Raw genomic sequence first — 27,886 nt, forward strand, 5'->3', positions numbered from 1 at the left:
AGCTGCCAGGGTAGGAAAACATGGTTTGGCCGATGGTGTATTTATTTGTGAGAGGTCTGATCGAGAGGTCTCTGTGGCGGGAATCCCTCATTAAGATCAGGATTAGGCTGGGTGCTGAAAGCTGCATCCCATGCGGAGCCGGAGTCTTGAGCTAAGGCCAAGCTGCCATTTGTGGAGCAGGTGATGCCTCAGTGCCACAAGGCAGAGACTGGGGAGATGCTCGGAGGATCCTGATGTGGCCACATCCAGCATATCCCCCACGATCAGTCTGTTTAACCTCCGTGGCCTCTCTGGAAGAGGTACAATCGCAGTCCCTTGTCTCAGAGAACTGCGGGAGGATAAACACATTCCAGACATGAGGCACTCAGACGCAGCAGTAATCACAGCTCGTATACGCACTTAAGATAGATGAGACACGGTGGCCTGATGTGGCAGAGGTCTCATGAGATCATCTGTCTATACATCAGCAGCAAACCAGCAAAGGGACTCTGGGAGAAGTCTGGTATATTTGGATATATTGATTCTCCCTTGCTCTTGGTGAGGCTTGAAACAAGAGGACAAATGTCTGCAAAAAATATCCAGCTTGAAGAGGTGCTTGTCCCTGGGAAGGGGACACACCCTCCCATCTCAGAGGTTTGTCCCTTAAGCACGTGGTCTGCCCTCTTCATCTTTCCAGGATCCTCCCTGGAGAGGAGGCAGGGGATATCTATAGGTTGGACATAGGATTTGGAGCCCAGCTGGGAGGCACAGGGAGAAGGGGGATCCACTTGGGTGGGAAAATCTCTGCCTGCTTCTGTGCTGCCTTGTTCCTCCCCTGATCAGCTCCCCGTGCTGTGAGATTGCTCCCGCTAGCCCGGCCTCACGTCACCTCATTAACGGAAGACCAGAGAGCCGTGTCCTCTGCTGGCCCTTTTAGCAGGGAAATACCTCTCAGAGGGAGCAGATGGTTCGTGTAAGGCTCCTTCTGTGTTCATCCCGGCTCTTGTGTCTCTGCTCTGCCTCTTGCCTGCTTTGGAGATTTGGTTTGAGCCAACACGAGTGGTGTGTCAAAGAAGGGAAGCGAGTGAGCCTGCTGTGTGATGGAGCACAGAGCCTGAGCTGCGGGCCCTGGTTGGGTTGGGTTGGGTTGGGTTGGGTTGGGTTGGGATGGGATGTGTTGGGTTGGGTTGGGATGGGATGGTTTGGGGTGGGTTGCATTGGGACGGCCACCACGCTAAACATGCTGTCCCACCTCCCTTTGTTGCTTGTGTCCCTCCTGTCTTTTGGTTGCTGGGTGACTCAACAGAGGTTCAACTGACCCACTTGATGGCCAAGCACGTCCTTCCAGGAGGTAGTTGGAGGCCTGGTCGCCACTGTATTAACTGGAGCATTTCAGCTGGCTCCAATCCTGTCGGCAGCTCAACCGTCCCCTTGTTTACTGTTGAAATAATTACTGCTTTGCCATAATATTAGCTCTGAGCCGTGACTCCATTACCATTATCACCGGAATATTACCCATTTATTATCTCCCAGCAACCCTGGAAGATGAACACTAGGCTTCAGAGACCAATTGTTTTACAACAGACAGGATCTTGGTGTGCATTGTTTAATGAGGTAAACTACATTATAGCTGGCATTAATTTGGCTGAGGTGCTCTCCACTAAATCATTGTTAACTTGTAAATCTGCCACCACTTTTGATACTCGTTTAATCAGCGTGTGCCGGACAGAGCAGCCGGGCAAAGGGTCAGCGGTGGTCCTGCTCTGCTTGTATCATGTAGGGTGTACAAATAGGGGAAATAAATAGGCCATGGAGAAGCAGGACTTTGGGATGGACACTGGTTTTTGTGTGGTTGTGGTGAAGGAGGCAGCTGGCATTGCCATGGGTTGCTTGAGAAGAGTGTGGACACATGCGACAGATCCAGCAAGATCCTGACAGGGGCAGAGGGAACATTCAGCCTGTTGAGTGCCAGCAGCTTCCCCATCAGCTCCCATGGGAGTGGGATCTGGGCCAGCAGGAGACAGAATCTGGTGGAATTACATCATGGGCTCCAGGTTTTTTCCCTAAGGAATGACTAAAACTCAGTTAGCGTGCCATGTGGGAAGCTCCTTTTAGCATTTCCCTTCCTGATGCACCCTGGTTCCTCCTGCTTTTTCAAAGTAATAGGAGATTATGTACTTTTATGTGTATAAAAGTAGTATTTTTGATTCCCTTCATGGTGGAAATGAACTCTTTGAGCTGATTTTGCATACTTGGCATAGCTACCTTTAAAATATGCATCTTGGTACAAAAATAACGAAACCCCTTCCAGCTACAATTGAGGCAATGTCTTTCCCTTAAGAAAAGGGGGGGAAAAACCCTCTTGGTTTCAAGACATTCCCTAAATGCAGCTTTGCAACGTCACACTTTCCCTATTTGCCAGAGGCAGAGTGGGCTCTGCTCCTCATCACGGTCTGGGGAAGCAGCTGCCTGCTGTCCTAATAGGGGGCAAAAGCAGGAAGCCCTGCGTGCACCCCCAGATTTTATCCTGTGTCTCATCCCCTCAGTCCCTGACCACCTTTCCCACGAAGGTGAGACCCACTGAGGAGTTGTAAATGCCCTGATCCGTGCTCTGCATGGCATAACCCGCAGGAAGAAGGGGATACGTGAATATTTCTTTGGCGTGGTGGGACAAAGCAGACAAAACCCAACACACCAGCAGTGTCAGCTTGTTGGATTTTCCATCTCTTCTTTACTGCTGAACACAACTCCCTGTTTCCCTGATAAATGCATGGCTTTGTGTCACTCCCTGCCTGGGACTCTCCTTTCATTCAGCTGGCCTGGGGAAGAGCAAGGGACAGGAGTGTCTGAGATTCCAGAGATCTCTACACAAATTAAAACCTTTTATCAGCCCGTAATAGCTGTGCAAACTAATTATATTTGGGCCAAACTTTGCCAGCCACTCCCCTGAGGTATTATTATAAAAATCTGAGCTGTGGAAATGCGTCCCCATTCTGTCAACACCAGGTCGCTCCAGCTATAGAAAACTCTGCTCTGGCTCCTTTTAGCTCCCGTGATGTGCTTTGCATAAGCTGCTGCTGTTGTTTTCAGGAAGGAGAGAACCCGGCTGGGCTGTGTCACACGTGGCCCAGGTCTGCTGAGCCAAGGACAGGGCTGTGTGCCGGGGAATAGCACTGAAATATTTATTTGCACAAGCCCTGCTGGCCTGGCTCGGTTTGTGGCCATCAGCGTGGCTTTGGGGCTGTGGGTGCATGTGGATACAAAAATGCTGTTAGCAAGAAATTTTCCTGCTTCTTTCTAAGCCCGTGAGATATTTTTCTCCCTCACGGAAGATATCAGCAGAGTTCTATAAGCTATGAACACCTGCGACTTTGCAGAGCTTTGTTTATGGTACAGTAGGAAAATATTTTGACAATGGATGTTTTAGGATTTTAGCCAATCCCCCCAAGGGGGGGCTGATCCTTCGTCCAATTAGACTGTGAAGAAAAAAGTCTACAAAAGAGTTCATAAAATAATTAAATAAATCAATTTTGCTGCACAATTCCTGCCTGCTGGATCTCTCTCCTCTCCTCTCGATGGCTGCGGGATACAGTAATAGGTGCACAAGTACTTCCATCCCTGGAAAAAAGGGATGTGGTGATGAGGGGTGGGAAGGGTGCTGGCGAGGTGGGGATGCTCAAACCACAAGAATGAGCAGCACAGGGAGAAAGCACATGAGGCTGTACGTGGATGGTTTTCCCAGTGCTGGTACCTTGCTGGGTGGCTCCTTGTGGTGTTGGAGCTGATTTCCACCCAAATTTGTTCTTTCTTTTTCCTGGCATCACCGTTTGCTCCATTCCTTGCCTTATAACCTTGCTCCCAAGGGTGCATGGCTCAGGGCACCAAAGACACCCCCCATGTTCACCCACCCCCACTGTCCATACATGGAGGCAGCACAAGGGAATGCTTTGAGCCAAACTTCCCAGAGGGAAGGAGGTTTTTGCCCTCTGCCACCATTCCCCCACCATCCTTGCACTCTTCCTGGGGTTCAGATTGCCGGCTAATGGGGCGGAGCTACTGCTAGAACTCTCCATTAATGGAGCAGAATATAAACAGAATAAAGCCTTCATTTCCCGGGCTGTGATTTCATTATTAATATACTTTACAGTTCACAGGTTGTTCATTTGCTTCCATGTTTTCTCAGCTGGTGTAATCTGCTGCGCGGAGTGAGAAGAGTCATAAAATTTCCATTTCCAGTTGAATGTGCGTCCAATTCGCCATGAAATGTTTCTCTCCGTCGTGAATATTAAGTTCCCGAGGAGTCGGTAGCCCAGGGATTAGGCAGGGCAGGTTGCCAGCCCCTCTCTGTGTCCCAGGGGTGCGGGAGAGAAGTGGGTGTAGAGGAGGAAAGGCGACAAGGTGAAGTGTAGGGACTGAGGGAAGGACCACATGGCAGAGGGAGGAAGAGGGAAAAGAGGAGGAGAGAAAGTGAGGGTAGAGGGAAAGGGAGGAAACTGAGTGAGTGGCAAAGTGACTTCAGGGAGGGATGTGGTGGGCGGAGGATGCTCTGACAGAACTGACCTACACTCACCTCCTCGTTTCCCTGTCCCATGACCTTGACACTTGTCAGGAAAGATGTTGCACCAGTGTTTGCCCCAGTTTGTAAATCAGTTGTTGATGCCTGTGCTCGGTCACTGCCGTGGGCCTCAGGGCTGTGCCCTTCCCCTGGCCTGAATACGGGTAGAAAAAGAGTCTCCTTGTCTCTGGTGAGGCTGAGAAACACTGCTGTGCTTGTAAGGGCAAGGAGCTGGAACGTGCTGGCGAGCCGGAGCAGCTCAGCTGCCCGGTACTGAGCTGGAGAGCAGCAGTGAGCAGCCACAGAGCTATAATACCACTGCAGACACAGAAAAAGGGATTTTCACTTGAATTTGGGGAGAGAAAAAATCATGTTCTGCTCATGTTAAACAGCCAGCAGGAACTTTGCTGTGTACTTAGGGTATTTAATGGCTTGTAGCAAAGTAATGGGTTTCTGGGGCAGGGCAGCAGGAATTTGGGTAGTTGGGGTAGGTGGTCATGCCCCGAGGCTGGGAAGGTGGCGGGACCAGCAGTGCTGTGGAGGGGTGCCCACAGCTGCAGCGCCACTGGCAGTGGGCACATCTGGCAGCACATCTGGCATGCTGCTGCAGCTGGAGGTGGTGAGGGGTGTGTGCCCTGGCTACCCCCTCCCCAGCCTTGCAATAGCAGCGCAGGATGTGGTGTCACTGCTGGGAACGGGGACAAAAGGGCAAATCATGGTGGCGTGCCCAGGCTGGGGGGGTAACTCAGGCACTGCCCCGAGCCGATGGCACCGTTTCCTTCCGACTCTTTGCTGAAATTACTTCAGCCACAACATTCCTCACTGCAGGGGAAAAAAATGCCTCTTCCTTTCCCATCTTCTCTCGGTCGAGTCAAGATAATAATAGTCTTTTTCTGATCCCCTGAACTTTCCCATCTGCTTGGTAAAACAATGGCAATTCTTTTTCCTCCTGGCCTCTCTCTCTGTCTTCCTCTCTTTTATTTTTATTCTCCTACAGTATAATTTAAAGCCAGAGCAATGCTGTAGCCCATGGGTTTTTCCCCTTCCTGTGACACACTGCTGTTATTTAAAATGGCTTTTCCCTTGCAGAGCAATGCCTCTCGCTGCCCTCCCAGCTCCTGTAGCAGGGCCAATACCTACACAGAGGCCTGAGGAGGGGATGACAGTCTCAAGAAAGGGAGCTCAGCCCAGTCTCCAGTCCCCCAGTCTCAGCCACCCAGCATCATCCATCTCTGAAATTCCTGTCACAACCTCCCCATCCCCCCTCCCCAGGCTCAGGGCATCCCCACCAGCCCCTCAGAGCCCCAAACCCAACCAACTCATCACCCCTGCATTTCCCTGGCTTCTCTCAATAAGCCACAATATTGCGAGTGATCCTGCAGAAATGGAGACATCAGTGCCATAAAACACGAGGGACAGAGCAAGGCCACTGGGCTGGAAAATAGCGTGTCTGAAAAAATAAAGACGGGATAAAGATGATGGAGAGGCAACAGCAGGTCTCACCCTGCCGTGATTCAAATGGCTCTGGGGGGTGAAGAGTGGTCAGGGGGGTCCCAGGGGAAAAGGAGGGGTGGAAAATATCCCCCATTTGCAGAAAGTCGTGGCAGCGACAGAGTCCAGGCTTGCCGTGAGCTGCCTGCAGGGGTATGCGTGGAGAAGGGAAAGTTTCCCAGATCCCCATGACTTCTTGCCAGCACTGGGGATGGATTTAGCCGGCACTTGATGCTTATTTTTTTACTCTAATGCCATTATGCCACTTGCTTCCCATCTGAGGGATATTTCCCTAATGCGGCTGAAATACAGCTTAGCCGAGGTTACAGCCATTTAATGCTTTGCATTGCAATTGCTTCTTAAAAGCTTGTCCTGCGGAGAAAGCCTTGGGGTTTAAATTTCCAGCCGGAGGGACCCTTTGGTCCTGGATGCCAGCAGCTCTTTTTCACACAAATCCAGAGGAAAGCAGGGTGCCTCGAGTTTGGCAGGGGTTGGGAGTGCTTTCTCCTGCACAGCAATGCGGTTGTATGGAGGGGTTGGGAAGGGGTGTGGTGGATCTCCCGTGGAAATTTTTGGGGGTTCTTTGCAAAGCACCTGCAGATAGCAGGCAGGAGCAACCTCGGTTCTTGGTGTCTCTCTCCTTGCCAAGCCTTGTGCACCACAGCTTCTCCCAGAGCCAGTGAGGAAGCTGCCAGAAATGGGATGAGCTCCAGAGGAGCCAAGTTGCAACAGGATTTAATGGAGGAGCAGCGTTCCCACAAAAAGGATGCGTGTTTGAGCCATTTTCTCTGGCAGCATCTGTTGCTCTCCAACATCTTGGTACCATTGCAACAAATTATTTAACCACTACCCACTGCACCCCATCTGTTAGGCAGCCCTTCCACATGGATGAGGCCCTACTCCCACCTTTCCAAAGGAACTCACCGGCAAAGGCTGAGCGCCAAACAACAGGACAAATTAAATCAAAAGCACAGCTTTGGCACCCAGGGGGAAAATGCACATCAGCTTTGACTTATTGCATGGCGCACGCTTACAAGAGAGAAGCAGCGGCTTTTGTCACTGCAAGGGGCCATGAAAAATGAATTAGGGCCGCTGCTGGGAGAGGGCACGCAGGAGAATCTTTCATTCCGGCAACGCTGTCCTCTCTCACCTTGGAAGCGGCTACAGGGAAAAAAATCACAGGGAAGATGGCGGAGTAAAGAAAGAAAGGAGAGAGGACTTCGTGTTGGGCATCTCGTTGGATGCCCTGGGTTGTGGGAAAGAACATGGGAGGAAGAGTGGTGCCAAGAGCGGTGTTGTTGCTCAAGCAGGAGCACGGAGCTGCTGGGAGATGCTGTCTCCTCAGGAACTCTCTGGAGAGGGCTTGGCTCTGTGGGAGCCTTGACACTGATTTTCATGTACCTTTTGCATTTGTTTCTGCAAGGAGGCAGAAAAGCTCCGTGGGAAGTGGCTCCATGCCAGTCACAGCCTCTGCCAAGCATCAGTCCCTCCCAGTGTCACCACAAGGGTCACCCTGCCTTTCCAGGGCCAAAGAGGAAGGTATCCAGCTCATGCTGGTGATAATGGGTGGATATCATTAGGAACAGCAGCCCTCTAATGAGCCCCGCACCCTTCTTTGCTGCAGATCTGACACCACTTAAGCTCTTTGTGAACTGTAACCATGGCTAATTTGCTCTAACAGGGTAGCACGGGCCCTCTGGACCTTTTTCGAGGGTTCGGTGTCCTTACCAGCACCCCAGGAGGAGGCAGGGGCTGGGAGAGGCTGAAGACAGTAGCTGCCACTTTGCCAAGCCTCGAGCTGCCTGTGAGCTCTCCGTCTCACCGAAATAAAAGGGCTCATTCTTTATTCGACTCATTTACTCCTGAGTTAGAGCCTCATTCAAGGGTGGTTGGTCCCCGAGTTGTTTTGTTTTGTTTCTTTAAATATTAATTTCCATAATCCATTTATTTCCCAAGGAACTACTTCTTGCAAACAAAAGGTTTAATGCTCCTCTTTTATTCCTGGTAACAAATAAGTTGTCTGAGACGTGCAAACATCCCGGCAGCAGTGAGCCGTGCGCCGGCTGACGCCACAAACCGTGCTAAGGATGCGCAGGGAAGGGGGAGACGCATCCCTGAGGGAACACGGGTGCCATGGCAGCATCTCCCTGGAGACACTCACCCAGAGAGGAAGGGCAGTGAGCCCGGCCAGCACCGGGAAGCCCCCACAACCCGGGATTCCAATCTTTTGCATGGAGGAGTCTCTGACATGCCTTTTTGAGAGGGAAGATTTGAGAGCCGAAGGCCGGGAAGCACAATAGAAGATAGACTGCTTGTACCTCATTGTCTGGAGAATAGATGGGCTGCAGGCTCCCGGAGAATAGGAGCTGCCACTCAGGTGGCTTTAATAGAACAGGCGGCAGATAGATTTCAATAAAAGAAATGAGTATAAATATTGTTAGCGGAGAATAGAGGGAAAGTGAAAAAGATCTTGTTTAACGAGTCACAGTGGGAAACTTTCAAGGACTTTTAAGCTAAAAACTCTTCACAATGGTGCTATAATGGCTGGCTCAGGCGACTCGGCTGCGCTGCGTAGCATCGGTGGGGCGAGTGGAGTGGGCAGGTGTCCCTGGAACACCATGGGGAAGGGCACGGCAGGGAATCCAAGACTGGTTTGGGTTGGAGGGGACCTTGAAGACCATCTCGTTCCAATGCCCTGCCATGGACAAAGTCACCTTCCACTAGACCAAGTTGCTCAGGGCTCCAGTGCCTTGCTTTGGCTGCCTCTGGAGTTGATGCCAATATACTGATCGTATGTGACCTCAGGCTGAGTGGCCAGGAGATGTGGTGGCATCTGGAAGGTCTCTGCAGGTCACATGTGAGATGTGTGGCATGGGCCCACTTAATAGTTAAGTATCAGAGTTGTTGTATGAGATATGAGCCCCAAGGGGATCTCAGGGATGCACTGAGCAAATGTAGCCACAAACGTGGGTCCTGTCTCAGTTCTAGCTCTTTGTTGAGCTAGAAGTTGAGGAAGGTGTCTTTCCTGGCAGCAGAGTGGAGGTTTGGCAGCAGGGCAACTGCTCTCCTGATGGCTCCGCGTTGGAATGTGCCTGGCCAGAGCCCTGCCAGCTCCAGGAGCTCCCCAAGAAGATCCCCCAAGAATCCCCATGTCCTGACCTTGTGGTCATGGGCAGCCAGAGATGGAACCTTCAGCAATAGTCACCTGTGCTCATGTCAGCACAAAATCAGGCCTGGGAGGGTCCTCTGTCGCATCTTGAAGCAAAACTCAAAGCACCATCAGCTCACCTATGCCCCAAAGAGCCAGAAGGAGAAGAAAAACCACAGCATTGCATGGCCACATGCAAGGAGAGGCTCCCACAGCCCCAGGGAGGAGGGGACACTGATACCAGTGCAGGATAAGGACTTCATGACCACCCCTGTCCCTCACAGCCTGTACTGCCGAGCACAAGGAGCAAAATTGGCTGTGAGAGTTCCTCCAAATCCAACATAATAAAGGATCCAAGTACGGAAGACATGATGCTTTTCCTCTCTTTGGTGACGCCAGTCACAGCTGGTGATGGTCACCACCCCTGGGGCGTGAGGATGAGGAGGGACTGCAGCAGTGGAGGGAGCTCCTGCCAACCTCCCACGTCCCTGAGTGCTGTGCGGTGCCAGGCAGCGAGTGCACCATCCCCTGGGGCTTTGCACAACATCAAGCCATGGAAACACGCTCATTAACATGGAAAAGCATGTCAGAGGAGAGATTTCCTTCCTTGTCATCGGGAAACTTCAAAACCAGAGTGGCTTGGCCCCGTGTAAGCGCGCTGCAGACTGATACGCTGTGTGCCTGTTGTCTGGGCTGATGGTCCCTCTTCTGAAGGCTTGTGAACATGAAGAACAGGAGGTTTGTACCCCGTACGTCATGTAGGTGTGCTTCCTAAAGGGATTGCTCATCTCAGGGTGGGTCACAGATGGAACTGGGCTGGAGCCTGTGATTCAGGGATGCAATATTCACGAGAGGAGGAGAGGAGTTTGTCTGGGTCGATAGGGTAATCTTAAAAAAAAATCATTTTTTTAATGATTGTGCTGGATGGTTTCCAGCAGGTTAATTACCCCTAATCTTTGTCCACTGGAGCATGGCAACATTAAGCTGGCACAGGGGAGCTGAAAAGAGGGAGTGCACGGAGGAGAAGCTGCCCTAGCTGGGGTCATTCACCTGATCAAACAAAAATGGGAAAGGGAATTTCAGAAATGCCTGAACTTTGTTCCTTATGTGTTAATTGAGCCATCAGGAGAGGCTAATACTGGTTAATAAGAGGTGAAGCAGGTCCATCTCCCAGTTTGGCTGGGGCATGTACTGGATGCAGCCTTAGCTCTTGTTTACCCACATACCTGGGGCTGTGTCATGCCTCCTTTGAGAGGGTTTTGGGGTAATTTGGGGTGATTCCTTCCCCCACCTCCTTCCCCATCCTCTCTGATTCTTCTAAACCTCCCATCCTGCACTTGTCCTCTCGCTGCTGCATGAAGGAGAGGTGAAGCAGGTCTCAGGTGCCAACAATTCTCTTATTACCTTTGTGTGTTTTATTTATTTACCATAAACTGTTATAGGATGGCCATCAGCACCGCAGCGGGGTGACGTTTGAAATATATGGCTCTCGGGTTTAGTGCGTCACTCGGAGCCGGGAGTCTGCGCGATGTTAATTTTTATTGCCAGAAGTAGCCATAAATTGATAGTTGAGAATTGCTGTAGGGACTGTAATTAACTAGTTACTATTTCACCTCCAAAAGGAGCAATGTTTCACGCTCTTACTTTTACTTATCTGGAATCAGCTGCTGTCAACATCCGCTGAAGCCCGTATAAAGATTTATAGACCTTGGAGGTAAATATTGACTAATGGGCAGCTTGGCTTAATGTTCACCTTGAAGGACAATAAATTGTGCTATTGATTGAAGTGAGATGTCAATATCTGCATTGTTGTAAACATTTTAATAAAATTATCTCCATAAAATATTCTCTTTCTTTGGCTGATCCTGGCTAGTGGGATCAGTGCCTGGAAAATGCAGCAGCACGGTGTAGTGGGCAGGGCAGTGCTTTGGGATCAGTGGTGTGACTTTGGGCACCCAGATACCAAACCTGTTGTGGGACCACTGTTGAGGTTGTGCCTTTGGGCTTTAGAGGTGAAAATGTTGCAGCCCTGCATGGCTGGGCTGGCTCAGCTTGATCTGAGGTGCAGGGAGTTGGTATGGACACAGGAAAGAGCTCCAAGGAAGCTTTTTTTAATGGCATCACAGGCAGCCTTCAGCCAGGGAAAGCTGTGAGCGGTGTCCTAGAGACCTGAACATGGCTGCAACAGTGAGCCAGGGGACAGTGGCATGTAATTAATTTGGGAACATGTGTTCAGTTTCTGGTGAGTTATTATCTTGTCAGAAGCTCAATGGAAGCAAATGGGGAGGAGGAGTCAGAAGGGAGATGAGTCGGGATGGGAAAACGAGGAGAAGCGAGGGAAGGAGAAAGGCATGGGGAGAGGGATATGGATGCAGGAGGCATCTGCCCACAACTCATTGCATCCGTGCCGTGTGGGACCCCAAGCACAGCCTGGCCATCTGTTGGGTTTGCCTTGGTGCTCCGTGCCACACCAGGACCTCGCCTCTGTGGCTTCTCCACTGCTGTGATGGTCAAGCTTCCCCTTCCCTGAGGCTTCTAACGGAGATCTGCAGGGCAAATCCTACATAGTGTGGTGGTCTGTGCGTAGCCTCCTGCTCACTGAGCACAAGGATTCAGGCTCTGCTCTTCCATCTCCCCGGCTTGCACTGGGTTAGTTCATCATCCTTGGCTGATGAGCAAGCATTGCACTTGTGCCTCGTCCGTGGCTGTTCCATTTCTGGCCTGTATTATATTATTAGTATTAATAATAATAATGATGGGTGCTGGCTGTGCTGGTTTTCTAGCTCCTGAGGAGATGAGAGAGCTCTCCATTAATTCCTGCAATATTTCAGCTCCTAATTGTGCTCAAGCAGAGACAGCCTTGAAAGTTCCCACCATCAGTTCAGGCAGAGAGGGGCTGGTATTTCTCAGGGAGCTCCTGGAGCTGCAGGACTCTGGCCAAGCCTTGCCCTGAGCATTCCCAAGCTCCAGGTTCTTCCAGGCTGCGATCCCACAGAGTGAAGCAGCTTTATGGATCTGGTTTTCCTGCAAAGCCACTTGTATAGGAGAGGACAGGGGGATGGTGTCTTAGTCACCTCGTGTCACCCACTTCACCAGCAGGCAGGAGTCCTTTATGTCACCTAAATCTTTGGGTTGCTGTAGCTGGCACTGAGAAAGCATCCCTGGCCAGAGCCTCTAGCAGGGATGGTATTCCTAATGCTATTGTCATCTGAGCATGATTTATATCAAGCTGTGCAGGGCAGAAACAGGAGTCAGCTCCAGCTCAGAGCATCCTGTCTCAGTCTGGGGCAGGCTCTGTTTGGCTGTAGCCAAATTCCCAGGATGCCAGACCCTGAGTGCCTGAACTTCGTGCTCTGCCTCTCCATCAGCCAATTACAGTGCACATATCTCAGACTTCAGTGCGACGCAGGCATGGAGGAAACCTTCATCCCCCAATTTCCTGAGCTTTTGCAGGTGGAAATCTGACCCTCGCAGTTACTTTGATGAAGTCTTTTGCTGGGGAACAAAATGCACTCGAGCTGCTTTGCTCCCTCATCAAACCAGGGACACAAATTATGGCTTGACTATGGCAAAAGCTAATTCTTGCCGTGTGCGAGCCGACTCCGGAACTTGGGAAAGGGCCTTTGGTTAGTTGGGAAGCAGTGTTATCTGAGCCTTTGCACAACCCAGAGTCAGATTTGTGTGCGAAGCATCTGAAGGCCACCGGCTGTGTCGTTACTTTATCAGCAGGCAGCGCTGTGCTACAGAGAAGCTGATTCTAGGTCAGCCACAAAAAGAATTTTTTCCCCCCCCTCCTTTTTTTTGCAGTGCCGCAGGGCCGCTGGATGTAACGCTGTAATTTGTGTGTCTCTAAAGGATATTGATTTTGGGGTAACGCCTTCATATCTCACCCTTCAGTTGCACTAAGTACTGATGAGCTCAGCGGTTCACACCACGAGACACTTGGGTGGGAATTTCAGCTCAGGGCTGAGGACACTGGTGGATGTCAGCAATTCATCAACAGGGAAACTCACTTCACTCCTTTCCAAAGCTCACAGGGCTGCCTTCCCCATTAGGTCAGCCTGGGAAGGTGGGATGCACACGTGTGGGCACAGGGTCCTCATTTCAGGGAGCAGTGGATGTGCAAAGTCCCGGGGATGTTGTGTGGAGGTGGCAGCTGTGAGGTCTGGTGCGGGGAGAGAGAGCCAAGGTGGGGTTTCATCATGGCTGAGCATACTTGCACGAGTTTGAGCTGACAATAGTGGCACCTGGGATTGCAGTGGCAGGATCCTGGCAGATGCCTGGGGTGCTCACTGTGTCGAGCTGTTCCAGGGCATTACAGGAATACCATCGGTGCTGGCTTTCCGTGGTGGGTGGTGGAGTCTGACCACACTATTCCTGTGGCACAGGAGATGCCATAAAAGCATCAGCCGGTGGGATGCAGGTGGTGTGTGTCCCGCTGGGAGCCTCCCACATGTGGATTTTGCATACATTTGTTAGGAGCAGGACGCACACGGTTGAGCAGTCAAGTGCAGCGAGTTGCGGCCCATCAGGTCACGCCAGTACAGACAGAGGTATCCGGGTGGGAAGTGAGGGCTGGCCGAGCTCACGGCATCCCCCTGGGGACCAGGGACCTGTGCTTGGCCTCTCTGCCATTGGCACTCACTCCCAGAAACAGCTGTCCAGAGCTAATTTATTTCCTAATGCTGCAGCAATGTTAATTTATAAATTACACTGGTAATTCGAGCTATTATTAATTTCAGATGGTGTAGGGCAAGCCTAATTAAAATATGACACCAATTGCCACACATATGTACCAAGGACTACCGTTTAAAATTTATAGGAATATTAAGTGTGACACAGGGCTCGGAGATGTTCCGTGCAGTAATTACAGCATCCTGGCTGCGGGAGATCCAGTGGGGAGATGTAAACAATGGGAAAGGGAGAAGTTGTCCCTGTTTTGGGGGCTGCAAAAAGTAATTTTTGCTGCTTGTTTGGGGGGAGAACCTGGGGACTCTTGTGCCCCAACCTGCTCCTGGTCGGCCAAGCACTGTGCGTTTCCAGGAGTGGGTCAAAATAAAGTGAGCTCCTGCAAGGAATGAGGGATGAAAGGATGCCAGAGGGAAGGAAATGCCACTGATTGCATCTATCTGGCTTTGAGTGAAACTGGAAGCTGCACTGCAGCCTGGATGGGGAAGAGGGGGACAAGTGCAGGCCCCCCAGAAATGAGCCTGGGGTGGCACAGGGATGAGGTGTTGCAGCTAAAGGGAGGTGTTGGCTCCACCACTAATGGGAGTAGACTTGGTGTGAATTAATTGAAGCTGAAAAATTAGAGAAGGGTGTTTGTGTGAGCTGGGTGAGCCTGGAGGTACCTCCCAGCAGGGCCGATGTGCAGAGGTGACCTCAGCTCATTTTGCAGGGGGCAGGTTTGCCCACTTTGCCCACCCTGAGCACCTCAGGGACATTATCTCCAGGAAGTGGTGCTCTCAGTGAGGCCAGAGCTGCTGTCCACTGTTTGCAGAAACCTTTCTGGCAAGGATTTTCTTGGTATGGAGGGGCACGGGTACAAGGGCATTCCGGGCTGGGACTTGCAGGCTGGGTGTCCTAGTGCAGAGTGACACGCTCACACATGGTGACCAGCCAGTGGGCACACGTTTGTTGTGCCTCCCCATCACTCAGGGCCCTCTGTCTCTGCCTCTGCAGCCGTGGGCTTCATCAGTGAGGATGAGTACCTGGAGATCACGGGGATCACGCGGGAGCAGTCGGGAGAGTACGAATGCAGCGCCTCCAACGATGTCTCAGCGCCTGTCGTCCAGCGAGTCAAAGTCACCGTCAACTGTGAGTACCTGGGGGCCATCAGGGGACAGGGGTGGGGCTGGACTGGGTCACTGTGCTGCCCCACAAGGGAGTGGCACTTGGAAGTGAGGCACACAAAGGCCCCAGAGCGAGACAGGCGGCAGCAGTTTTTCTGAGCAGGTGGTATTTTGCCCTATTTTCCCCTTCTTTTCGAGCTCCATTTTTTTCCACCACCTCCTCCTCAGCTGTCTCCATCAACCTGGGTTTTCCGCCCATGGAGAGATGCTGTGCTGATAACCTCTGAGGAGAGGAGAGAAGTGAGCAGTAAATAGAACTTTTTTCTTTCTGTTAGAAAAAATGAGAGAGAGAAAGAAAGGAGCGTATTTCACGCTCAGACATACGTGAAGATCCTCCTAAACCCATCTCTGATTACTCCAGTAGCTGGCATGTGGCACCCATGAGTTAGGGGCCTCTTGTTTTTGGAAGAGAACCCCCATGAGCCTGAAAACCTCTGGACAGCAGCACCAGAGTGTCAGGAGCTGAGTACGAGCCCAGAGATGATTTTGGCTCCTTCCCATGTGCAGGGAGAGAAAGGAGATCTTGAGGAGCAGGGGGAAGGGATAGGAATCCCCAAGGCTGCTGGGCATTGACCCTGGGTTTCCCTTCTCCCCACAGACCCGCCGTACATCTCGGATGCAAAGAGCACCGGGGTGCCCGTGGGGCAGAAGGGCATCCTGCTGTGCGAAGCCTCTGCTGTCCCCTCCGCCGACTTCCAGTGGTACAAAGATGACAAGCGGTAAGAGCCTGGGGGGCACAACAGGGGGGAAGACACCGGCCCCACCTGAGCTGCTCCCAGTGCCAGCAGCTTCAGCTCATAACCCTTGGCACAAGTCCGGTTTGGATTCCGATGCAGGTCCCTCTAACAGGAGCAGATTGTGCTTGTCCAGGGCAAGTCCAGGCATTCCAGCTGGCAGCCAGCATCCACAGCTGGAGCTGCTACCCCCCAGGATCTGTTAAAGGCTTTATATTTAACACATCACATTTGTGGAGGGGGATTTTCCTGGGAATCTCTTTCAGCCCTGTTGGGGCAGGATTGCTGCTGCCGTGCCTCTGTTTGAAGGTGTTGAGGTAAATCCCTGCTTGGGTGAAGCATAACAACCAAAATGGATATTGGCAGCATGAATCCAGGCACTTAACAGTGGATGAAACCTCTGTCATCTCTTTAAACACTTTGGCCAGAAGGCAGCTCTTGGAAAGGCAAAAGAAATGTGGTGTTGGTCAAGACACAGGGTTTGCTATGCCCCAGAGACAGCCTGCCCTGCTTTGGGGTGAAAATGGACCTTTTAGGTCAACCAGCTACTTCTGTGTCCTGCCAAAGCAACAGCACAGGGACATGGCTGGGGAATGAGGAGTGGAACAGCACAGCCCAGGGTAGGTCCCACTCTGGAGAAATTGCCTCTCTTTCACCTCAGGCAAAGGGGTTTTAACCAATTTTTGCGTTGATTAATCCCTGGAATGCCCAGAGGGGCCATGGTGTGGCCAAACACAGGACAAGCCACACCAGTCACTGATAAGGAGGGATGTTTTAGCCAAAAAACTCCAGTGCTCCAGAAGCTGGAGAGGAGTCTGGGTCTGCCTGCCTTGCCTGGATTGAGAGGAAAGGAGCAGCAGAGTGTACAAAGCTGCAGATGTTTGCGTGGCAGATGAAAGGCGCTGCTCAGAACTAGGTCAGATCACGAGGGCCTGCGGAGCAGCGGCAGGAGCGGGCTCAGCCTGCTTGATCAGCACCCAGCATGGATCATAATGGGAATCCAGCACTTTCCGTGAGGATTTAGCAAGTAAAAGAGCTGCAGGAGCTGAGCAGGATGGGGACACCAGTACAGGGAAGCCCAAGCTCTTGGTTAATGCTTCAGCATTTGTGCTGGCTGAGAAGCCTCCCCACTGCGGTGGGCGCCCATCGCATCACCCAGCTGGGACATGCAGGGATGAGGGAAGAGGAAGGTGAAGGAAGGCATCCCACAGAGCAGAGAGGACTGAGGACATGAGAGAGAAACCAGGCTCTTCTGTAGGCTGGGAATGAGCCTTTCCCAGATTCCCTCCCCAGGCTTTGGAGCTTCCCTCTCTCTGCACAGCATTTGGCAAGTCCCAGCACCATCCTGTGACTCTGCAGCACAGAGGATGCCTCTGGTCAGCACAGGGATGGTGTGGGCTGGCAGCTGGAGACCCAGCAGAGCAGTAGCCATCTCCTGTATCTTGCCCAATACCTTCCCTCTTCTCCCAGACTCATGGGCACAACCAGGGGATAACTGCGCATGGGAAATAGTGGGCACTTCTTCTCCTGATGCCACCCCCATGACCTCCCATTCCTCTTATCTCCCAGACTGGCTGAAGGACAGAAAGGGCTGAAAGTGGAGAACAAAGCCTTCTTCTCCAGACTGACTTTCTTCAACGTCTCCGAGCAGGACTACGGCAACTACACCTGCGTAGCCTCCAACCGGCTAGGGAACACCAACGCCAGCATGATCCTCTACGGTGAGTAGGGCTGAGGGAATCAGCCAGGAAAGGGGAATGGCTTCACAGTGACACCACCAATGGCAGAGACATGGCAAGGGTCTCCCATGTCTTTTGGGGGAGATGTGTGTTTGCTGTTGATCCTTTCTGCCCTTGGCATGTGGGCTGGAGGTTGTGGTGAGTCCAGGGAAGGGAGAGCCTCCAAACCTGCCTCCTGATTCAGGTCCAGTGTCTCCCACCATTCAGAGGGGTTCGGCACTGTGTTTGGGATCCGCCAATGCAAAGTTAGGAGCTGGCTGCAGGTTTCCATCTTCTTGCTCTGATGAGTATCTAGGAGAGCCTCTGTGTGAAGGCATCCCCCTGTGTTGACGGGTGGGAGGAGAGATGGTGCTCAGGGTCATTGCTGCCCCATTCCTATGTGAGAATAAACAGGCCCCCTGCTCCATCACCTTCCAGGTTGTGTTTTCCTCTGCTGCCAAGCAGATACATCCTTATTGTTGTTGCCAAGGAATATGGGAAGGCATGGAGGGCAGGGAGGAGGAGAAGGTTTGTACCTTTGTCCCAGTGTTTTCCCTGTATGCTGGACCTGGGATGAGAGCAATGCATCCCTCTGACACTGCTCATGTCTGGGATGGGCTGTGATTGATTGATGTGTTTGTCAAGCCTCTTCAGGTGGCAGCAAAACCAGAGCAGCGGCTGTGCTCACCAGGAGCCAGAACTGGATGACAGATCTCATCCCTGGGCACTGCTTGGGGATATTTCCCTGCTAGGGTGTGGGGTGTGTGGTTCTCACAGCTGAACCATACAGGAGAAGTGGGGACTGGGGACCTCCAGCCTCTCCTGATGTCACCCTAACATTGTCCTCCTCCTCGCCACCCGGTTGTTGTGCCTGGTCATCTCCTTGTCTCTCGTTATTGTGTGGTCAGAGTGGAGCAGAGCAGTGTGACAGATGAGCCTTCCTCATCCCCCAGCTCCATGGGGATGGCTCAGGGCAGGCTGTGCCCCTGGCCATGCAAAGCTACCCGGGACAGGGAGCTGTCTCACAGTATGTGCTGGGTTCTGGAGTGTGCTGGGCCAGAAGAGCATGGGAGGCATGTGGAGGCCCTGGGAAGTGCTGTCCATGTCTTGGGGAGAGGCTGGATGGAGAGGGGAGCGGTTTGTTTAAGGACAGTAGAGAATGTCGAGCATTGCCAGGGGCCACACCACAGCCGTGGGGTTGGGGAGGCATCACAGGATAGGTCTGTCCTTCCCTGCAACTGATATTGGCAGCTGGGCCAGGTTCCCCTGAGCTGTGACAGAGGAGTTCATCCCATCTTGGATGCTCAGACCCGTTTGCTCCCCCAATAAAGTCCAAGCTGTGTGTGATGAAGGCTTACCTGTGCTAAGCCGTCATTAGCGTTGCTTAGGAACTATCTCAGTTCTCTTCCTCACCAGCCTTCCTGGCAATCCAATAACCCCATGTCTTAGGGATACCAACACCTCTGGCACTGCAGAGCCACCCAGGCCTGGCTCCACCTGTGCTGCAGGTGTAGGGTGGCCATGCCAAGTGCCCAACATAGCCCGAGCCATATCCTTAGCTGTGATGTTGCAGCCTTCCAATGTGTTTATGAGGTTAAAATCTTAATTAGTGGGGGCCTTCGGTTCGGCATCTGCAGATCCAGGCTGGATGAACAGCCTAAAAGCAAAGATGACATCTCCCTGCTGAAGAGCTCTTAGTTCCTTGGTTTCTAACCCATTTATGGGACTAGTGTTGTGGTGGCAGTGTTGGGTGAGACCCAGGGAAGCATCCCACAGAAGTCTGAGCTTATTTTAGGATCCCCCCTTAGCTTTGTGGTCTGACTGTGAATTCCATCAGGGAACAAAATCAGACTCCTTTGGGCACCTGTAATTTCCATAAAGCTGCACCGTTTGAATGATCCATTCAGTCTTTAGTAATTAGGGGGCGACAGTTCCCTGAGGAGACTATGGCATACCAAGGCCCCCATCTCCTGGTGCAGGGCTCCTCAGCACCCCCAAGAACAACCCCTCCCTAATCATCAGCAGTGTGATGGCCCCAAGCGTCATAGGGCTGAACTCACCCGTCCCTAAGCAACCAGTGTCTTCAATCTGGCGATTAATGTGCCTTTATTTATCGATATATTTATTTATTTAATGGAAGATAAGAGGCAAGTGGGTGCGGTGGCTGCGCTACCTGCGCATGAGAAATGTCTCTTCTGTGAGGTTTTGTGGGACGATTTTGTGACTGGTCCCTTTTCACTGAAACTTAGTGAGTGTTTTGGAGTTTTCCCCCTACAAAGGGAGATTTAATCTGTGCAGGTACCGTGACATGAGCCTTTTTGGGGTTGTGTGAGAGGCTAATGTAGCATTCATCTTTTAATCCTTTTTTTAATCTAATTTTTCAGGGAGGTCAACTAGTGCTTTATTTAACATGTAGCACTCGTTATTCCAGACCTGCTGCCTCATTCAGCGGCTCATTTGGTGCTGTCTGGGATGTGATAGAGTGCTCAGGAAAACCACGTCGTTCTGTGGAGTTGGGGAAAAAAAACCAACCCTCTGCTTCTCACCCATCACACAGTCCATGTTGCTCCCAGAGGCGGCTGTCAGGCCATAAATCTATTTGGGATGTTGCAGGGTTAGCAAGAGGGTTGGGCCCTGAACTCATGGGGAGAGGTGAACCCCCTGCATCCCCCAAATCCCAGCCCCTGTGCTTTGCCTTTTGCACAGGGTGCAACTACAGGCTTTGCCAGGTCTGAGGTCCTGTATTCAGCTCATCTCACGTTCCCTCCGAGATGAGGGGACCATGGCCCCACAGCAGTGGAGTGTGATTTGGGCAACAGATGCCATTTCTACCCCATCCACTGGTTTTCCCGCCCCAGGTCGAGGGCAGGCTGAGGGAGGTGTCTCGAGCCTGCGCTTTCCATTGTCCTTTTGCCTTAACTTTCACTTGTTCTTTAATTTTTAGAAGAGACAACTACCGCTCTGACACCCTGGAAAGGTCAGTAATTTGGGGGTCCCCCACAACGCCAGTGTTTCCCCTGCTGTTCCCCTTGGGCCCCTCTGGCTCCCCCCACAACTCATCTCAGTGGGAGCTGCAGCACCCACCGCCTGGATCTCCTACCCCAAAACCCCACTGCTTTCACTGGTGTAGGGATGAATTAGGGCTTTCTTAGCCGCCCTCCCATCCTGCCCCCTCCCTGCCAGCCTACTGTGCCTGTCTGGTGGTGGTCTGTGCCCTCTGCATGCCTGTCCCCATCCCATGGTGACCCGTTCCCTCCCCATTGCCAGGGCAAAGCAGGGATGCCTTTGGGCTGCTTTCCCAGTGGGCCTTGTGGCAGGTCCTTCCTCCTCTGGGATGCTTCCAGTGTCTTTTTTATGGCATGAGATAGGGGTGGACAGGCATTTGGTCCCCTTCCTGGTGTTATTCCTGGCCAGAACAGCCAGCTCTCTGCTGTGCAATCTTACTCTCCGGCCAACTGGCTTGGTGTCATCTTGATTTTGGGGTGGCTTCATTTGTGATGAATTGAGTGGTCAGTCCTTGGGATGACTTGTAGATGTCTGTGGAGGTAGTGTGTGAGACCTGGATTTGGTGCCTGGATTTGTGAGGTGTGAGGTGGCTGAGTGTGCTGGGGAGTGTTACTGGTGGGAAACCAGATGGTTGCTGATGCTCAGTGCCCCGGTCAGGTTTTGAAGTGAGGGAACGTGTCCTGGGGTTTCAAAAGCAGTTGTGAATCAGACCTTGTGGTCAGCCCTGCTTCCACAGGACACCAGCATGGATGCCTTTCAGAGGTCTTTTCCCACCTTAGTCTTCTCCTGGGCCAACTATTTGGTGAAAAAATGGGTGTTTTGGTGAAAGCCATTGGCTAAGATACCCTCCACATATTTTTCCACAGTGAGCTTTGAACTCCTCACCCCCCGTGATCCCCAGAGATGGGTGGGCTTGGCTCTTCTTGACCAGCCTCCTCATCCCATCTCCTTGAGGTGTTTTGGGCCCATGCTGAGCCCCACAGAGACTCTGAAGAGGTGCAAAACACCAACTCCTCAGTGTAGTGCTGCTGGCACTGTCTCTGCAGGGTGGGCAGGTGGTTACTGTCCCTCCCAAGGGACACTAGTGGGGAGCAACAGGGTGGTCGCCCTGGGGTGGGCAGAATGTGCTGGGCAAAAACTGTCATCTCCCCTACAAGTATGGCTGGAAAATTGGGACCAGTTTGGAGGAGGGTGAAGGGGGCTGAGGGAGGTCAGATGGTGGTGATGCACAGGGAGTGGGCTCGGGATGGGGACTTAGGGCTGAAAAGGAACCGCAGGGGATCTTGTCCCAAAGACCAGCATTGGTGGGGACAGGGACGGCTGTTCCTGCATTCTTGAGGACAGCACAGACGGAGGAGGACACCCGGAGAGCTCTACCACAGAGCAATCCCACCACGTGCAACACCACCAGGGCCCCAAATAGCGTGACTTTTTTGGTTTTAATCTTTCTCTCATGGTTTCTGCTATTTGTTGACTTTGTGACCAACCACGCGGGCGTTCCTGTCCCTTCCCGCAGGCCCCGGCGCAGTGCACGACGGGAACAACGGCGCGTGGCGGCGAAGCGGCTGCGCGTGGCTGCTGCTCCTCCCGCTCGCCCACCTCGCCCGCCAGTTTTGACCTGAGAGCCGGCCCGCGGAGTAGCGGCGGCGACGACCATGGCCAGCGAGTGCAAGCAGAAAGGAGAGGAAGAAAAGAAGAAGAAGAAGAAGAAGAAGAAGAAGAAGTGTTCACCGTTTCCGAAAATAATCATAAGAATTGAGAGAGTATCCGGCCAGGCCACCTGGGGGAGGGGGAGAGAGGAAAAACACGCAAAAAAAAAACCACAACGGGAATTTGGAATGGAGAGAAAAGGGAAAAAATTAATAATCCAAGGCTTCCTGCTGAAGATGCAATGCGACTGAGTCTTTTTCTTTTCACCCTATTTTTTTATTTTTTTGTCCCCTGCCACTTTTTCCCCCTGTTTTCGCCGTTCTCTGCCACGGGCCAGACGGAGGATGGATGGGGCCATCAGAGTGTGGCGCTTGCCCCCTGCCCTGTCCTCTTCACCGCCCCCGCCTGCCTGCTCCCTCCCGTGGGACCCTCCATCCAGACACACCAGTTTTCTCCTTTGCCAAGATTTCCCCGTCTTCTCATGGACTGTGCTGCCATTCGTGTTTCAGAATATATATATATATATATATTTCTCCATGTATACATATATATATATATATATATGTATAGATATATAGATCTTCAACAGTTACCACCCCACCGTGAAGGGAAAGGGAGGAAGGAGACCGGCATCGAGCCACGCTTTCATCGTACCATCCGTGGACATCGTGAATGATAAGGGATTCTGAGTCATGGTTAATTTTATTAATTGTATTTTCTGATATGAGCCTAGAACTCTTAGTTCCTAAAAAACAGAAATGCAAAAAAAAGAGGGGAAAAAAAAGAAAAAAAAAAGGAAAAAAAAAAACAATCCAGGAGAGGGGGAGCAAGCGGAGAGAAGTTTGTTTGCCGAGGAGGTGACCAGCCAAGGAGGCTTGTGAGCCCGGCAAGGAGGAGGAGGAGGAGGAGTCCTGTGCTGAACCCCCCCAAAACCGGCCCAAAAGCAGTCGTCTGGACAGTTCCTGCCGAGGGCACGGGCGACACTCGCCGCGCGTTGAGGTGGAGGGAGACACTGAATCTTTTTATGGGATATATATATACAGTATATATAAATATACATATATATATATATAATTTTTTTTTGTTAGAGTTTAGCCACAGTTCCCAGCAGGGTCCTTCCGCTGCCATTACTGCATGCTGTATATGGAGTTAGGTGTGTATCAGTTCTCAACGAGACGAGCGTCTCAGTCCACACGTCCCTGAACGCCCTCGCCTTTCCACCCTCGGGTCACCGGGGACAAAGGGTCACGGGGGACCGGGGCCCCTCTCCGTCGCTTTTTGCCACGTGGCCCCAGCCCCTTCGCGGTGGAATAAAGCGAGCTGAGGGACAGAGGGAGATCTATATAGCTCAGTTTTATATATTTTTATATATATATATATATATGTGTATGTATATGTGTGTGTGTGCGTGTGTGTGTGTGTGTATATATATATATATATATATATATATATAAAAAAAGCCCACAAAAGAAATAAGAAAAAGAAGGTGAAGCAACCGGCCCTTGCTGAGGCGCAGGACCTGTTGCCTCGCCATCCATTTCGGCGGGGGTTTCTCCTGCGATTGGTTTTCCTCCTTCGATTTCCTTTCCTTCCCTGCGGCCGGTGGCGGGGGGCACGCGGGGGGCCCGGGCGCGGGCAGGCGGGCGGCGAGGGGGCTCTCTCTGCCTATCCATTAAAACGATTGTTCCATGTGGCCGCTCCGTCTGGTTGTGGTGCTCATTGCCGCGGGGGCCAAGGCCACCCCGCGTTCTCCCCTTGCGCCACCGGGAATGGGCAGGGATGCGGGGAGGGGTGCTGGAGCGGGGCTGGCAGATGGGAGCACCGAGGCATCGCAATGGGCCAGGAGAGCATTGGAAAGATGGACCTCACTGGTGAGCCCAGCAAACATGCTGTCACAGGTAAGACTTTGGTGAGTAGCTGGAGAGGGTGTGAGGCACAGCTGTGCCCTATTCCCCTGCTCAGGACCCCACTCAGCCCCCCTAAGCTCACGGTGTGGCTCTCTGGCCCAGCTGCACAGCGTTGCAGGGGATGCTTGTGGAGCAGCTGAAGCAAATCTCGTGTGGGAAGGAGAGGCACAGTGATGTGAGGTGGGTGTGAGGGGCAGGGTTCCCCGTGCAATGCTGTCTACAGGCAAAGCACAGCAGGATTGTTTGGGTGTTGGTGCATTTTGCTGTCCATGGAGCCTTGTCTTGGTCAGGGTGCTGGTTTTTGGTGATGCTGGAAGCTTGCTTAGTGAGCTTGGTCCTCAGCCTCAGCTGTAGCCTCCGGGGTGCTGATTTCTTCAGGTCACCCGGCACATTTGCAGGATCAGAAGTTGGTTGCTATTGATGGTGTGACAGTTTTGTGTGAGGTTTTTTTATTTCTTGACCCTGTGATGTAACCCAAGAGATGAGCACGGAGAAGAAGGATGGGAAGGTGTTGTCTCGAGGTGTGACATGCAGTGTCCAAGTGATACCGATGTGGGGTAAGGGAAGAACCATGCTCAGGGTTTGTGGCACATCCCAAGTAAGGGACAGGATACTGAGGGTGTGGAGACAAGAGAGCTGGGCACAGGTAGCAGGGTCAGGATGGCAGAGATGATGGCATTGGTCTTTATGCAGGTCTTGCAACTCCCAGGTTGGACCTGCCAGCCACAGTAGAGCAAACCTGGTAGGAGGGGCAATGCCCGGATGCTTGGGGATTATGGGGAGGGATCTGGGGATAGGTGTGGAGGTAACTGGGCTCTCTCCCTCACCTCCTCTCTGTAATTGTAAATTTTTTGGTGTTCTAGGTGGGAGATCAAGGAGTGTCCAGTGCCAAAGTAGCAGACAAAGAGGAAGTTAAAGAGAGAGAGGCGGCTCGATGGATGCGTTTATGTAATAATTTATTGACATAGGTAAGGGTGTCTCTTGGTGCTGGGGAGGGACGGAGGTCATGGTCTGAAATACGCCCTCCCTCCCCCTGGATGTAGCAGCTGAGGTCCTTGTCCTTAGGCACAGGTTGGGTGTTGCTGAGAGCCATGGAGAAACATCCTGCTCAACCTGGGAAAGGGAGATGGAGGGTATCCCGTGGCTGGAGAGGGGCTGCACCACCTCCCCGTGCTCTGCGATGGGGACAGTGCAGACGAGGCATCAGGATGTGCCATGAGCAGGAGCATTTGGGCATCTGTAGGTATTCGCTCCAGTGGAGGCAGGTCCAGCACTGGGTATCCAGCAGAACTGGCATGGGAAGATGGGAAGCATTAGGGAGGCTCGGATTGTGGTGGGATCCCCAGGGGCCACATGCAAGGGGTGAGTGTTGCTTTGTGGTAGTTACATCAAATCAGCTCTGGCTCCCTGATAGATTGGAGTTTTTGGAAGAGGCTCAAAGCAGAGCCTCCCATGGTGGTCACCTATGCTTGATTCACTGCAGGTGACATTGAGGAAAGTGGGCAAGGTGACACATCCCTCCCAAATCCCTTCCCTCAGGAGGCTGTTGGGTTTTGAGGAGCACTTACCTTTCTGCTGGGGCCACTGGAGGGGGACAGCAGTGGTGTCCCTGATGTGCAAGGTCTCAGCAGTGCTGGGATGGAGCTGTTTGCTTGTTGTGGGGTTCAGGGAAAATCTCTTGGGACTGGGCTTTTCATTTCCACATTGGGGAAGACGAAAGGAGGTCTCAAAGTGAGCAAGACTCAGATGGGTCTGGCACAATCCCACTGCCCCCAGTCTCCTGGCAGCAGGTGTCTCTTTAGAGGAGCTTGTTGAATGTTTTCTCCTGGTTGATGATGTGGAAAGGTGAGGCATCCCCTGGGAGCGGAGGGCACAGCCTGCTGTGAGATTACAGCCATGTCAGGGAGATGCTGAGGGTCACGGCTCTTCTGCTCCTGGTCCTCAAGGTTTTTGTCCTTTGATGAAGACATTTGGTCTGTGTCACGCACTGCCAGATCACAATAGGAGCAAACCTTGGGAGCGCATTGTCTGCAGAGGCATCCCTTCATGGGGGTAGGTTTAGTTGTCAGAGTGAGTGTTGCTGCAAGACGACGGAGGAGACGCTGGGAATGGCTCGGTTGTGGAAAAGAGGCCCCGATCCTGCTGCTTCCACTGAATGTAGGTGAGTGATGAGAGCAAAGACAGTCCTTACCCTGCAGGGACTCCATCAACAGGTACATGCTCGTTGGCAGACAGAGGTGGGCAGGACCTGGGACTCACTGGTGGATTCCAGGGGAGATGCATGGATGGGGTGAGGGATGGCCCAAACAGCAGCAGGCCCCCAGCTGTGGGGCTTGAAGCATCACTGTTGCAGGGGACAATCAAAAGAGGGTCCAACCAAGTGCTGGGTGAGACCACAGGAGCGGCAGGGGTCCCAGGCACTTGGGAGCCCTCCCAGCTCAGCTCAGCAGGTGCCCAGCCCCGCATCCCTTCCCTGGGGTGCGTGGGGCCCATGAAGCAAAGCCCCGAAGGTACAAAGTTCGTCAAACTTTATTGATACACTGCACAATCACAACCATCTCTTATTCTTGCCGAATTAGAAAAGGTTACAACTACAATGTAACATGCACAAATCTCAGGTAGTATAGCCACCCTTGGAATACAATGATCGACAGAAACTCAAGACCGGCCATCACGGCCGTCAGCAAGAGAGACCCGAGAGCCACACTGCCCCTGCCCTGGGTGCCCGGCCACCCCCTGGGCATCCAAACATGGAGAGCAGTGGTCACAAATGGGTCTGCCACCCGGCAGAGCCGTGGCGGGGCCGGCCTCAGACAGCCAACACGTTCCTCACAATGGCACGTTACATGGCACGAGAAAGTTGAATGCCGTCCCGGCAGGGGACAGGGGAGCCCACCCGACCCAGGGAGAAGGATGGGATGGGGGTAGCCCTGGCGCCAGGCCCGCCAGCCTCAGTGTGCATCATGGCTTCTCGTCTCTGCCACTCTCTGATATGCCATGGCCTCTGGCCCTGTGATTCTGCAGCATTTCTGCTGTGGGGACAGAAATTTGGGGCTGACCAAGGAAAGGGCATGGGGTGGCAGCGGGGAGCTGTTGTGGGGCAGTGCACACCAGTAAAGGCATCAGGGCAAGGTGTCTCCTGCACCCAGGGTACTTTCGGAGCAGGCATGTGGGGGAGGATGTGCGTGTCACCGTGCTGGCTGAAGACAGTGTCATCCCCACTCGATAAACATGCCTGGGGCCCTGGAAGAGGACCCAGATCGCTGACAGTGCCACCTTTCTTGGATGCCAGTGGAGAAGCAGAGCAGCACCGCAGGGACCGCAGGACGCGGACTCACCCAGTCAGTGCCGGATCCCCGTCCACCAGGTAAGCCAGCGCCTCAGGCCAGCACTGGGGCAGCCCCGCCTGGGGCCAGGCATTTTTTGTCAATCAGCCATGGCACATGTTGAACATCCAGGATGGGGGGGCAGGAGCATCCCTTGAGATTTTGTAGCAGGTCCTGGGCAGCCCATTGAGAACAGGGATGAGGACAGGCACAGCTGCATAGAGGACAGGGTGGTGGCCCATCATGGCCTCTGGCCCGGGGTGGTTTTTTCCATCTTGTGTGCTGAGGGCTGGCACCCCAGCTGCTTTGTAGCCACGGAAAGCAGGTTTGGGCAGCAGCAGAATTTGCGTGGGGAAGACAGCATGTGTGTGGCCGTTGTTCTTAAGTCATATCACTTATGGAGGGAGAAGGAAGGAACAAGGCCCGGGGAGGCGCCGGGTCAGGACAGGGGACGCTCTGTGTGCTTGCTCGGTGCCTGGCTGTTGTCGAGTCTCCCTGTCGCAGCAGTAGGGTCCGGTGC

General features: G+C 52.6%; 1 protein-coding gene across 2 annotated transcripts in view; it reads left to right on the forward strand.

Moving 5' to 3' along the window:
• LOC309582109 (protein CEPU-1) overlaps positions 1 to 22,100 on the forward strand; it is a gene marked incomplete at both ends in the record, with an annotated part of 353,179 nt that extends 331,079 nt beyond the window's left edge. For both annotated transcript variants that reach the window (XM_082297124.1, XM_082297123.1), the window contains 5 exons: positions 14,856 to 14,990; positions 15,624 to 15,744; positions 17,329 to 17,480; positions 20,422 to 20,454; positions 22,000 to 22,100. In XM_082297124.1, coding sequence (XP_082153250.1) covers positions 14,856 to 14,990; positions 15,624 to 15,744; positions 17,329 to 17,480; positions 20,422 to 20,454; positions 22,000 to 22,100 — 542 coding nt within the window. The remainder of the gene's footprint in view (positions 1 to 14,855; positions 14,991 to 15,623; positions 15,745 to 17,328; positions 17,481 to 20,421; positions 20,455 to 21,999) is intronic.
• Between the last annotated feature and the right edge of the window lie 5,786 nt (positions 22,101 to 27,886).

The sequence above is a fragment of the Coloeus monedula genome (genome assembly GCF_965178545.1).
Source record: "Coloeus monedula genome assembly, chromosome: 25".
Classification (NCBI taxonomy): Eukaryota; Metazoa; Chordata; class Aves; order Passeriformes; family Corvidae; genus Coloeus; species Coloeus monedula.